Here is a 14,506-nt window from a genome sequence, read left to right as displayed (position 1 = left end):
TAACTATAACTAATATTTTTGAGATGAAAAAGTTTTCATTTCATGTATCTCTGCTATGATGTTCCTCTCACTAGTTTGTTCTTTTTGGACCCCAGGGGCCCCAGTATGTCATGTTAGTTTCATTATGATGTACTTCACTATTTATTTATTGATGAGTAAGCTACTTTTTTGTCCTTCATACTAATCAGCGATGTACTCTCTGAACACTGTGTTGGTGGGTTTTCACTTGTGAAATGTATTGTGGTGCTTAGATCCAGTTATACTTATTTGTATGTGTACGTGTGTTATTTTTTCTAATTGATATCATGATTATTATTATTAGTAGTAGTAGTAGTAGTAGTAGGAGGAGGAGGAGGAGGAGGAGTTGGAAGAGGAAAAAACCATCTACTTTTATTTTAATGGAAATCTTGGGCAACTTCCTGTCTTTTCCTGTCACTTGACGCAGCTTCTCACTCCTCTCTCCTCCCATGTTTAACCCTTCAGGTTCTGGACAGAATAAAGCAGACTGGCCCACTGAGCAGTGAGGGGATGATACTACTGCAACAACAACAACAACAACAACAAAAACAACAACAACACATTCCAACTAATGTCTGAATATTCATGGGCAACAAAGAAAGTGTCAAGTCAAATGTTTAAAGCACACAAAAAACAACATAAATAACAATGCACACAGCTGATAGGCAGAAATAAACAACACTATTACAAATCCCTGTAATATTCCTATTAGGGACTCATAGTGTGTGTTCATTATCATTATATTATACAGGTTCAACACATATTCCCATTACCTTGAATGAGAAAGCATGTCTAAACATATGACTGCTGCTCTATATTATGTGCTGTTTCTGAGCTGTTTTCAGAGGTGATATTTCTACATACTTGTGAATGATCAAAAATATTGCACTCTGCTATTCTCCTACTTCTCATGCAGTTATTCAGTCACCTTCTGAGCAGCTGTGATACGTGCGGTTCTCTCCTCTCTTCTGGGTATAGAATGTTGCCTGTATTTCCAGCAGACGCGGCTCATTAAGAATCCACTTTCACTACAGCCTACAAACCTGTCCAGCTTCACTCACTCTGCTGCACAGAGAAGTGAACCCCCACAACCTCATACTGCACCCTGCATGCTTCATAGAGTCACGTAACACAATCTGATAGGATCCAACAAGACAGGGGAAGACTTCATTTGCCGGGTTTAAGATATGATAGAGTTCAGCTGCTGTGGATTGTGCAGCGGGGATAAGGAGCCTTTGAAGTGAAGAAAGGATTTGAATTTCATCATCTGTGAGTCCGCTGTGTGCCGCACTGCTCCACACATCATCTGCTTCTGTAGAGTTTATCAGAGCAGACGCCTCACACACTGTGGAATCACTCAGGATCCTTTCAAAGCAGGTGATGTAAGTACTGACCTTCTACCTGAGCAGCTGTCAGACACTGTCAAAAACTACAAACTGGTAATATCATATTCCTCCAACCCTTACATTGTGATTTAATATCACCTTCTGTCTCATTGATGCTTAAATTAAAGGTAACTTTCCTTTCATTTTACAGCCAACAAATGTCACTGATGACATGATAAGTGTTATATGGCTCCAGCTTGGACTGTACCAAACACCTGCACAGGGGGGTTTCTGAAGAGAACACTTTTGTATATTATTGTATATTATATTTTTGTATATTAAAGCAAGTTCAGCTTTTTTTTATTGTAATACATCATACAGGAGTATCATCTTTTCTCATTAACTTAATGCATTTTTAAGAGGTAAAACACTCCAAAGGCCTTCTTTTTTGTAGTTAGGACATGCAGGATGAAAACTACAATTATAACCATGATGAAGGTTAGAACTGAGGTCCCTTTACACCTTTAACAAAGTGACTGAAATCAGCCCTCAGTGTTGTCCTCACTAATATAGAAACAAAGTGGTGCAGCCATAAGGAAAATATTAAAAGCAATTCCAACAGCAACATCATATGTTAAAGACATAACGCCTTTTTGCAGCTGCAGCGATAACTAGTCAGCTGAAAAACATCCAAACAACAGTCAATGTTTCTTTTAGCCATGACTACCATTGCTCCCCTACATGGTTGTTATTGTAACCATGACAACAAAGATCTCACCTGAGCCAAACAGTTTAAACCCAAACTATGATGTTTTATCAAAAATGCACCAAATGCACCAAAATGCACCAAGATAAGATCGATACGTTTATTGTCATTGCATAAGAACCCTAACCCTAACCCATTAGCAGCAGCTCAATAGAAATAAATAAATAACTATGAATGCAGTGCCAAGTCAATCAATCAGTATAACCAAAGTCAAAGTCAATACAATCAATCAATAAAATCATAAGTAAATAAAGTCAATCTATAAAATCCTAGTCAATCAATAGGTATGTTACAGTAATAAATCATAATAGTATTCTAGCAGTAACAGTATGATTGCAGTATTGCACATGCCCATGTGTGTATACATGGTACAAAATACATGCTGTGAATATTTGAGGTCTAACAAACATGTTGAATGATTTTCCTTCCTCAAAACATACTTTTAGATATTTTAAATCACATATACTTAACATCTGTGTTTACTTGTAAACTCCACATTGCACCTTTATTATCATTTTTTAACCTGTTTTCTCAAGTTCAACTTTCCTCAGTTAGTTTTGCATTAATGAATTTTTATATGTAAGTTGGGGAACAAAGCTCACGCCTCATACCCTCATACCTTCTTTTATTTCCACACAAGTTAAGTCACACCGTATCTGCTCCTCTCCCCTTTTTCTCTCACTTTTCACATCCCTCTCTCCAAAATCCTTTCTAACATTCTCTTTTTTTTGTTCCTGACTTTGTGCCCCCCCCCCCCCCCCCCCCCCCCCAGAGTCTTACCCTCCCTATACCCATCATGAGATTGGTACAGCATCCCACACCTGTGCCCATCCACCTGGCACCCTGATTTTCACCTCATCTCTTCATCCCTTGCCCTACACCCCCATCCTTTTATCTCTCTATCCCTAACCCTTCTACATTTGTTGCAACAAATCTTTAAACTCATATCTAAGCTGGGATGGTGTTTGTTAGTGAACAGTAGCTGAGTTTGAATTGATTATTCAGGTTTAGCTCTTATATTCCTAAACCAGCAGAGTGACTTACAGTGTTGTAGTTATTGTGTTTTGTCCTCAGGTGTCATAATAGTTCTACTGTATATATTCTATAGATATAGATATATTCTATATCAGTTGTTCAGTTTAGTCTCAGTTCAGTTTTTATGTTTTTTGTGTTGATTTGAGTTCATTTTGACTCTTGTTTTGTATGTCTTCACTTTTGAGTAAGTAAAAGCCACTTTTCTGAAATCTCAGCAACATTCATCATCCACCGCTGACAGCCTCTTACCCAGCAGTATCTCTGCTGACCTGCCACTGATGCCATTCATCAGCAACATTTCAATGGATGGAAAAAGCTTCGTACGTCATAGTTTGAATCAATACGGGCCGAGCTTACTGTAATACACTGGAGTGGAGTTAACCATTCACCATTCACAGAACTACTATCCGTGTTCAAAGTGGTGTTGCTACCGGCAATGAGAAGCCAATGAGACGATTTCTTTCTCCATTTCAATCTTAACCTCTCTCTCTCTCTCACACACATTTGCACAGTTTCAACACAAACGTCCGGTCACGCTGTCAACATCTCTCCTATCGATTTGGAGCAAACAGAAGAGAGAAAGATAGAGAGAGAGAGAGAGAGAGAGACAGTACTTTGGACTAGAAGAGTGTGTTGAGAAAGTGGTGAAAGGCAAACACTGGTGGTAAAAGGTCAAAGGTCAGTCAAGGCCGAAGCTCAGTGGGTTTTCTTACCAGACAATCTTTTTCACATGAATTTAAACTGTATAAAAAGCTTAGTTCCTCACTGAAATCAAAGAGCACCGCATTGTGTGCTAACAGGATTCACATCCAGGCCTTTGTTGCAACTAGCTGTACATAACTTCCTCTTTAAATTGATGTAACGAAGAAGATCAGGAGGAACAAGTCAATATATACTGAGTGTAAATTCAAGAATATAACTAGTAAATCAAATGAATGTCCAACAGCTGCTCTGATTTATAAAGGAACAACTGTAAAGCGTGTAAACACGTAGTCATGATCTACCAGCGTCTCTGGTATGCTCTTCCTCTCTGTTTCTCTGTCATGGTCACGCTCTAATTGAATCAGATGTTGGTATGGTTTGTTTGTGTGAGACAGGGATCATGTGACCAGTCGGGGTCAGGCCTGTCAGCGTCCAGTTGGAAGGGGAGGTGTAGATCTGGCAGGAGGAAGAGGAGGAGGATGACACGACGTCCTCTGACTGCCATGAGAGAAATGTGGGTGGATAAGCAAAGGTCAGTGAGCACATGACATTATCATTATTATTATTAATAATAATAATGATGATATATTGGAACTATATCTCTGCAAGTCATCTGATACAAATATGTGGACATGCCTGATTTGGCTCAGTGATTCTTTCTTTTCTCCATTTGTCATTTATTTCAAAGCAAGGCTGCCCTCTAGTGGAGGAGAGATGTTACTGCAATATGATTACACATTCTCCACTGTGCAAAAATATGTCACATGTTCTAACTGTGTTTGTGAAACATTTGTAGTCAGTTTTCTTCAACATGAATTTCAGCCTATAAAGCAGCAGAATCATTATAATAATCCAGTGTATGTCTGCAGCTGTTTGGGTCTAATCTGACTAAAAAGAGGTGTTTCTGAGCTTCTGGGCCCTTTCAACACATTTACAGAAAATGAAACATACAAACAAAAAGTGTCTGTTGGTGGAGCAACACCATCAAGAAACCACAGAACCCACTCAGGCTTTAAATGTAGTGACAGGAATAAGAACCTGTGACAATATGACAAGTTGGACACTTCCTTTTTTATTCATGGTGAGAAACACGGTAATGTGTGCTACCACTTAAAACTAATTCTGACACACCTAATAGTTAATACATGCTTTATAACACAATATAATGTAGTTATAAACAGTTTAAGAGATTATTCATGTACAGGATTTGTCAATAGATGTAACTTCTATGTGTGCTTATAGTAGTTAGGCAGTTGTAATTATTGATTAATAAACACATAATGTTGCATATAACGGGATTTAAAGTAAACTACTTTCTTAAATACTGCAGTTAGGAAAAGGTTTGAAGTATTTTTTGTCTTTTCAACTTCTACTCCGCTACATTTCAGAGGGAAAACTTCAACTCTAGTAACTTTCAGATTTTACATGTAAACATATGAATCAGTTTATGAAATCTGATGTATTGTAATTATACCTAACAATACAAAAACCCAAACTGTAGTCATTTAAATTAACTCCAACATTACATTTAACTGCTGCTTATATGTAAATGTGTCACAAACTATATTCCACTATTATATTTGATAAAAAGAACATTCTAAAAATGCAACATTTTCCACAATGAGTACTTTTAATAGTTTGAGGAAATTTAGCTGATAATACATGTGTACTTTTACTTATTTTCATACTTATGACAATTATTATTTATTATAAAAGGTAATTATTTATTTCAGGACACTTAGCTGCTATATGGAATGCTGCTGAACTTAGTTTTGTTGTATTGTTTTATCAGTGCAATGACAATAAAGTATCTATTCTATTGTTATACTGTAAGTAAAAGATCTCACAGCTGATCAGAATCACCACACAGACAGCTTGTTGTATTTCAGCACTTTTAATAATTACTCAGAGAGGCACAAATACAATTTACAGGGCTACCTTCCACTAAATGTGCTCCCACAAATGACTTCCTGTTACAGCCTGTGAGGCCTGCTAGCTGAGCCAGACAACAGCAGAAACACACGCACACACACACACACACACCCTCACCTCTCAATGGTGCACACAAAGATGTACCTTGAAAACACATACACATACACACACACAATTCTGCTGGTCCGCTCCCACAGAAGAGGCTTTTTTCCCCCTCCTTCCTTCATTATTCCACATGTAACATCAGTTCTGAAAAAGAGATGGGATTGAACGAGTTTTTATTTCTTCAGCCAAGCCTCAGTGACACCTTGAGGTAGATAACATTCTCCAGTCACCTCAAACAAACACAGCTGTGAACACACACATTGCTGACAATCCTATTTTACCTTCACAAACATTTTTTTTATTTATTTAACATGTTGTTCAAGGTTCTTCTGTATTTTCTTTTAATGCACAGCTATTGCTATTGAGCTCAGTAACCAAATTAAAAACAAAAACAACTTTAATAATTTACAACTTTCAATGTTTTAAACTTGTTAAAAACTAAACAATTTTAGATTTATTTCATTCTGAGCCATGTTTGGTGGCTAAAATATAACACTGAACAAGAAAAAGCGAAATAGTTTGAACTTCATTTATCGAGTGACGGTTATTTGAACTATTGGTTTGTTCCCTGGTTGCTTCACTCAGGTTTCCTCTCAGTCCAGGGGTGTATCGTGAGGGCTCTTCAGTCCTGTGTGTTGTGCATGTTGCCTTTCTGCTGGATTTGAGACAAAACAGAAACTAAAAAAAAAAAAAGAAAAAGGAATCGGACAACTGCTGCTGTCTACACACACACACACACACACACACACACACACACACACACACACACACACACACACACACACACACACACACACACACACACACACACACACACACACACACACACACACACACACACACACACACACACACACACACACACAGCCTCTCTCTGCCTGAAAAATCACACTGAAAATGAACACTTAAAGTAACAGAAGATCAATAGTAATAATGTAACAAACACTACAGAGACCGTGACTATAGAGTTACACAAGCATACGTCAGACTGAACGAAACACAGACAATAAAACACAAATGTTGCATAACTGACAATCAAGACTCATGAGTCCATGTTTCTCTGCAGAGCTGCAGGGAGACACGACTCACTGCTTTAAAAAATACTGCACAGCTAAATTAGAAAAGAAACTGTGGAGGTACACACAAGGACGGGGCTCAATGCTTCTCCTTCTTTTACTCTGACCTCAAAGTCATTCTTTACTTTGCAGCATTTTAGCCCAGATTGAAATGCCCTGGAAATTTCACTAAATAGCTGCATTTCCTCTCATTATTTAGAATTAGAATTTTCAAAATAAGGGTTCTGGCAGGGTTTTATCTCTGTGCTTTTCTTTTTTCTTTAAAAAAAAAAAAAGGTTTGTAAAGATTGTCAGTGTAACAGTAACATGTTTTATGATGTGTTAATAATACTTCCACAGTTTCTTTTGTAGTCATTTTGGCACTTTTTCCTCCTACACATGCTCAGAACAATTCATCTACTCAGTCTGGGACTCAAAGCCTACATCTTTTTTTTGTTGGGTAAAATATTATAAAAACATTGAAACATGAGTATTAACATAGAATGGGTCTCTTTTCCCCTCATAAGCGTCTGACCAGAGCACGCTCGTGTATCGGTGTCTCCGCTCCTCTTACGTAAAAACAGCGTGTTGACCCGCAGGAAGTGTCCGAGCGTGAGTACACGATGTCTGAAGTGCTGCAGGAGCTCCGTAGTGCAAAGTCAACAGTGCTGGAGCTACGTCAACACACATGTGAAACCACATCAGAGAAAAACGCTAATTCACACGAGTCAATTTGTGCTTTTGTTTTGAAAGTAAATCTTTTTTAAATGCCTACAGTTCTGAAGGCAGATTATAGATTTAATATGTAAACCAACTAGCCCATCTAGAAAGGTATGAACCTACTGTACGCTGTCAAACAGCACACTGATTAAAAAAAATCTACAGTCAACTGAGCAATACTTCAGACACCATAAATATGTTCACATGTGCATTTAATATAAAGCTCACAAAGGGTTCTAGAATATGAACTATGGCTATTTTTCCTCTAATAAACAATAGCATTCATTGAATGTGGGAAATATTGACTGATGATTAAGTATCAGTACCCGATATCTGAAAGGCTCCCACCTAACCTAACAGAAGGTGATCCGACACCTGGTGCACGTTCAACAACCTCCCGGCCGAGTCCTTCAACTAAATCATTGACAAGGCAAACAACCAGAGAGCGACAACACTACAACTACATACGCTGCTGCTGCACACACGAGCCCAGCAAACCTCATACAGGAGGATACGGGATGTTTTGAGCAGCTTCTAAACACACTGTGAGCCCCATGTGCAGCTCAGACTGAAAACAAGATTCTGAAAAGTGACATAAAATAAAGGGTGATGCAGAACATACAGATCACCTAACTGTATTTGTAATATTAGGTAAGTTGTGCAGTTGAGCTTTTCAAAGGTGATGATCTATTGTTGGCTGTATTTGAGTTGTAATCCGTTCAGTAACTCCCTGCATGTTGTTCTCAGGTCCAGCAAACGTCTTTGCGCCTCCCAGAGTAGAGTACACCAGACAACATGAAAGACTACGAGGTTCATATCAACACACATTCACTTCTTTGCTTATCTGTACACAGTGTCAACAAATGACAACATCGACACAAGAGGAAAAGAATATGAAAATGTAACATAACAACGTTTTTAGAGTTAAATGAAAAATATAAAGTGTCTCTATGCTCTATCTTCTGTTTGCAGGGGTACTGTGGCCCAGCATGGACTCACACTGTGTTCACTCTCTCTCTCTCTCTCTCTCTCTCTCTCTCTCTCTTTCACTCACTGAGCCACATATAACTGCCTCCTTCTTCTGGAGGCCCCCCCCTTCCCAGACCATCTGTCAATCACAAGTGGTCCTGCCTTCCAACAGCCCCCGCCCTCAATTTAAAATAAAAAAACCCAATTAGGCTTCTTCCCCGAAAATGCCCGGTGACCGGTATCCATGGCGATAGCCCATGTGTGCAGGGTGGGGCGTGAGAGTTTTTTTTTTAAGAGTAGATGGTGATGACTTCACGGCCGCCGCCTCGGACCAGCAACACCCGGTTCAAACCCTCGAGGAGAACCTCCAGGAACTCCATATCTGAGGAGAGGGCGGTCAAGGAGGCAAATAGACACACACACACACACACACAAAAAAACACATGACACCCTCCCACCAATCACAGTGAGGATTTGTTATTATTATTATTAGGATACAGTTTTCATCTCCTCCTCTGTTCTTCGGTGGTCCGGGCATGTTGAGCAGCACCAGGTGGGCGCCCTGCGACTTGTTGACCACCACCTCGTTCAGCTTGATGGCTGTGTGCATCCGACGGACATTAGACTGGTTCCTAGTTTGACAGGAAGCTCACAGTGAAGAAGGACCACACCAAAGACAACATGAAGCACACTAAACTAAACTTAACTAAACTAAACCCTACAGCACAGTAGCAGTAAGAGGGACAAGAGTCCTCATATTCTTTGACCTACATTGTGTGAACTGTAGCTTTATATGTTCATCACATGTTAAACTAGATTCCAGCCTGTTCTTAAACTACAACAGGCCTTTGTCACAGATCATTGGACTTGTGATAGCAGGAAAAACACTGGTGTTACTAATCAACCAATCATTAACACTAACACAATAAGGTGCTGTTCTATTAAAGCATCCCAGTAGGTCATGACACTGAACCTGAAGCAGCTAAATGGAATTCAACCATCATTCATTTATAATTTACACCTGAGCTACTGTGACATTTCAAAATAATATTAAAAACATACACTGAAAAAACTAATGTAACATAACTCATTCACTAACTTGCTTATGAAATCACTAATACACCTTTATCAGTACAACACATTATATATCAATGACATTTCACATTACAATAAGTTAGCGTGCTGTATGTTAGCCTCAAACACAAATAAGAAAACAGAAGCGGGGTTAGCGGACTGAAGCGTTTGGATTTCAAAATAAAAGAGGCAGCATTGTAAGACATGCGGTATCACAGCTCAAACATGATGTCACTGTGTTACTGTTTAGTTTGTTTTGGCCAATTCTACATGCGGTAGCCTTTCACACTGACTGTACCATTAACTGTGTGGCATGTTTGTGTGTGCTGTTTCTTAAAATGTTGCCTCTTCTTTATCACTTTTATATAATGTTACATCACAAGGCGATGAAGCTGGAACTGCCAAAAGCCAAATTACATTAAGATAAGAAAAACAATAATTGTGCTTTCCATTCTGATGAATAAGATAAGATAGATAGATATTTTATGTAATGGCCAAATTTGAATGTCAAAGTCCATTTTTTGTATCTATTAAACATTTCCATAAAGAATGAATGGGAAGCACAAATTTGCTCAGGGATACAAACAATATCATACATATTCCATGCAGATTAAATAAATGGAGGATAATCCACCGACATGCTGTATGATGCTGGAACAGGACGTTCATGCACATTATAATACAAGCAAACAAGGACACACACACACGCACACAAACACACACACACACACACACACATATAGATGTACGAGCACATGAGCTGGAGGACACTGAACAAGAAGCTACGGTCAACCACAGCAGTACACATATACGGCCTAGAGCAAAGAGAATGCAACTTACAGAGTCTCCCACTCTCTAGAAGGAGGAAAATGGGACAGAACAACAGAAACAGGCTTAGATGCTTCTACACCCGCTACTCCAGCTCTCTCCACCACACAGAATGCTTCCAACTGTCCCAAACGGCTCAGCGTGACACCTTAAGGAGACGGAGCCGTTTGATGTGTGTGTGTGTGTGTTTGGTGGTGTCCTGTGACACTTTCGGTGACTGATTCGAATCGCGAACTTTAAACTCCAATGTTACCTGTGCTGCCTCATCGTGGGACACACCTGATAAACTCTATGCTCTGATTGGATGGACAGTATGAGGATGAGTAGGTGTTAGTCTAAACGGCACCAAAAAAAAAAAAAAAAAGGTGTGCGTGTGGTCTTCGTGGTCTGGCCATGCACTAATACTTAAATGGCTGGAAGTGTACACACACACATGCGCGCGCACACACACCAAATGCAGCCTTGAGTGCACACACACACACACCACCTACTGCTGCTGCTACATCTACACATGCTGTCCTCCTGCACTGAGGCTTTGGCACCATCCTGAACTTTTGTCCACTATTAACTCTTCTCATTCTTCTTCTGTTTGATTCAAATCGATTCAAAATGGTGCAAACGTCTCTTATAAGGCACATGCAGTCACACTGTTATATCATTAAATGATTGGCTGCTTATAGACACGATGACTGATGTTACTCTAACTAGATTTGAACCCTTATTAGCTATGAATGTGCAGGTGTTGTTTAGGTAGTCTTTGGATTAGTGAAACTTACGGTTTCATGTTAAACAGGTCGCGTACGGCAACGTTGGCGTTGGCCTCGCGGTTGCGGTTACGCTCCGTGAAAAGCTTTTCCTTGGTCCAGGTCATGTGAACCCGATCGGGTCCGGTTTCGGCCTTGTCGTTGATCGCGGCGTGAGACGCTGTGTTTCTGTCGTGGATGAGCTGGGCCTGAAAACGAGGGAGAGAGAGACGGGTGAGGAAATCCAGATGGGGTTGGTAGAGGGGATGAGGACGAGCCATGAGATGTTTTAAAATAGATGAAGTAAAATTTGGGGTCGGACAGAGGAAAGACAGAAATGAAGAAGAGATGGTGTTTTAAAGTAGAGTGAGGATGTTCAGGAATGAAGAAAAGGAGACAAAATGAGACATCAGTCTAAGATAATGCAAGAGAGAGTGACAAAAGGAGAGAAACAGGAAGGTGGAAGGTGTGTAAGGAATCAATTCCAACCAATGACAAAGACGAACAGTTAAAAGACAGGACAGAGGAGGGAAGTTCTCAGGTGAAACATCGCTATAGAACAATAAGAGTGACACAAACCTGCTCAGCAACCACAACAATCATAACATCACACATGGACCATTATAGTATAGATAAAGGTTATCTGGTCAGGCTGCAGGTCTCAGCAGGGGGTTGAAACACAAATTAGAACAGCAGTGACGGTGAAATGAACCAAAGTGGGAAGGAAGTTCAAAATGGAAACAGAGCTACTATATATTCTAACACATGCTGCATGAAGCAAACTAAACATGAGCTATGAGTCTATGAGCTTAGAAAGCAAGGAAAGTGCAGGAATAATACAGCAGAGCAGAGCAGAGTAGGACTCATTTTACTTCATCACATTTGATAACAGTTTATTTCACTTGTGTCTATGTCCGTGCTCCAGAGTACAACGTCCACAGTTACATAACCACTGTCACTCACACGGGATAAGAGTAATTTATGGGTTTATAATCATTTGTCATCATAAAGATAAAGATAATAGTCTCTCTAGTCATGGGTGCCGGCTCATATTTGATTAACGCTTCAAGTATTTTCATAATAAAGGAAATATAAAACAGCTGTGCTCATGAGTCAACAGGCTAACAATCTAACATATTTATGACATCCTGATAAAAACACTGAATTATGTAAGTAACAGGGTGGATGCTGATAACATGCACAGTCTGTGCTTGTTGGCCACTAGCTGTGACCATTTGTATGCACAATGATTAGAAGTGCATGTAGGATATGGTGACTATGGTTAAGATGAAATGAAATGAAAGAGAGGACAGTATTGTACATTTCAAATCATTTTTGCTGTTTCTAGACACAATAGCGACCCTATGAGGCTGTCAGGTGTATTACATAGCAGGAAAATAAAGTCTCAGATGACATGCTGGAACTTTAAAATATTGTGACACCGCTACTGTGTAAAAATTATTCATAGTGTTCAATTTGAAGTAACACTGTCCACTCGTTCACCTCAGATGTATGTGGGGGAGTGTGGATGAAGTGGGATGGAGGTCATGGCGGGTCGGGCTGCAGTATCAGGGTATGATGGGCTGGTGTTCACAAAGCTGATCTCAGTGACTATACAGTAAGTAGCAGCACAACTGGACCAATCTGGACTTGGCTTGAATGTCAGATGTACAAGATGGATGCGATCAAGAACCGTGAGCCAGCTTAGTCTCACTGGTCTGTTTGTCTAAAAGCTAAAAGATACAAACCCTACAATAACTACAATAAGTGCTCTGGAAGCTTTACATTGCTGCATTCTACAGTAGATCAGCTGGATGTGACTAGCTTGATCTGCTCTTACGCAGTATAAGCTCTGATGTAACAGGGTCGACCTCTGACAGACCACTGCGTTCTACAGTACAGACATGGTAAGTCAGCCTTGTGCTAATTCTAAGGAAATGCACACAGTGAGTCGGTATAATGGATTATCTGGAGGACAAAACATTATCCTATATTTACACACTGACTGTAGAATGTATAACACTGCTACAGAACACTAAAGGCATATTCCGGACATTGGTTTGAAGAATATTCATGTCTAACACTTCTTCAGACTTGTTTAGAGAAAGTGCTACACTCATGCCAATAACACTTGATCATAATTGAAATTAGACCTTTTCATCATTCTAATAAATTATCATTTTAAATAAACAACAAACATAAGGACAACAATATGATCATAAAAACATAACTGATTGTTGATGAGCGCCTCGTCTCTAGATATGTTACACTTCTCACTCATACTAGTGACCATATTTAGACTGAAAATGCATCTGCTATGATGTTACTTATTACTTCTACATCCTGTCTTCCCATCTGTGCATTGATCAGACAGTGTGTACATCTAGTAAGACTGGGAGTGCAATCAGAATTTTTGGGTCCAGATCTTTAAATCAAGTCTTTAAAAATGTGTTCAATATCAAGTGACCACTGTAGCCAAAGATCCAGCTTTGTGAAGACGGGCCTGTGTTGTCTAACAGTGAGGGACAGCACGGTTTGACAAAATTGACTACCTCGTCCTCCAGAGTGTCCTCCGTCTGAGAGGACTGCCGGCTTAGGCCCGAGCTCTGACCGGCGCCCGGGTTCTTCCTCCGGATTGAGCTACGCGATTCGTCAGTGATACTCTGAATCTGAGTGGTGTGGTGTGGCCCAGATAGGCGGCAGCAGATGAACAGGGAAAGGGGCCAATTGTCATTTAGCGCAACGGGTGGCTAGTTGTTACATGACTACCATTTATTGAGGTTTGCTTTATACTCTATATTACCTTATCTGTATGATATTAAAGCTATTTTAATTGCAAACAACACTCAGTTACAATAAATTCTGTCTTCTGGAGGATGTTTCTGAGCTAATCAAAGATACAATCATAAAAATACAGAACTAACTTGTGTTGAATTGAAATACTACTAGAATAAAAGGGCTGAGTGCAGGACTGTGTTCAGGTGAATCATGTGAACTTTACCTCTCTCTCCCTCTCAGTCCGGGAGAGTTGCATCTGTTTCAGCATCTGAGACCTCTGCTCCATCACCAGAGTCTTCTCATAGGTGAAAGCTGAGATGTCATTATCATGCTGCACAGGACAAATAAGGACATAAGTATCTGAATCAGTAGAGTTCTATACAAAGAATTTCATTGAACCTCTGATTTATGACACGTTCTGGCAGGTTAGAGTTGATGGTTAGAAAATATTTAAAG

The 14,506-nt window shown here is 39.7% G+C and overlaps 1 protein-coding gene across 4 annotated transcripts in view; it reads right to left on the bottom strand.

Annotated features, from left to right (window-relative positions):
• Window positions 1-6,543: 6,543 nt before the first annotated feature.
• Window positions 6,544-14,506, bottom strand: part of slc12a7b (solute carrier family 12 member 7b) — a 42,829-nt gene continuing 34,866 nt past the window's right edge. Inside the window, exons 21-26 of one of the 4 annotated variants that reach the window (XR_009927568.1) lie at window positions 14,274-14,381; window positions 11,306-11,481; window positions 10,542-10,556; window positions 9,126-9,259; window positions 6,669-9,009; window positions 6,544-6,604 (exon numbers count right to left, since the gene is read on the bottom strand). Coding sequence is in view for 2 of the 4 variants with exons in the window: in XM_062441122.1 (XP_062297106.1) it covers window positions 8,918-9,009; window positions 9,126-9,259; window positions 10,542-10,556; window positions 11,306-11,481; window positions 13,825-13,941; window positions 14,274-14,381 (642 nt within the window). In the remaining 2 variants the exon portion in view is untranslated. Of the gene's footprint in view, window positions 9,010-9,125; window positions 9,260-10,541; window positions 10,557-11,305; window positions 11,482-13,824; window positions 13,942-14,273; window positions 14,382-14,506 lie in introns of all 4 variants that reach the window. The other 3 variants (XR_009927569.1, XM_062441122.1, XM_062441121.1) reach the window with 3 other exon arrangements.

This window comes from Scomber scombrus, chromosome 20 (genome assembly GCF_963691925.1).
Source record: "Scomber scombrus chromosome 20, fScoSco1.1, whole genome shotgun sequence".
Lineage (NCBI taxonomy): Eukaryota > Metazoa > Chordata > Actinopteri > Scombriformes > Scombridae > Scomber > Scomber scombrus.
Note: the sequence above shows the minus strand (reverse complement) of the source record. Positions and strands in the feature narration are given on the sequence as shown.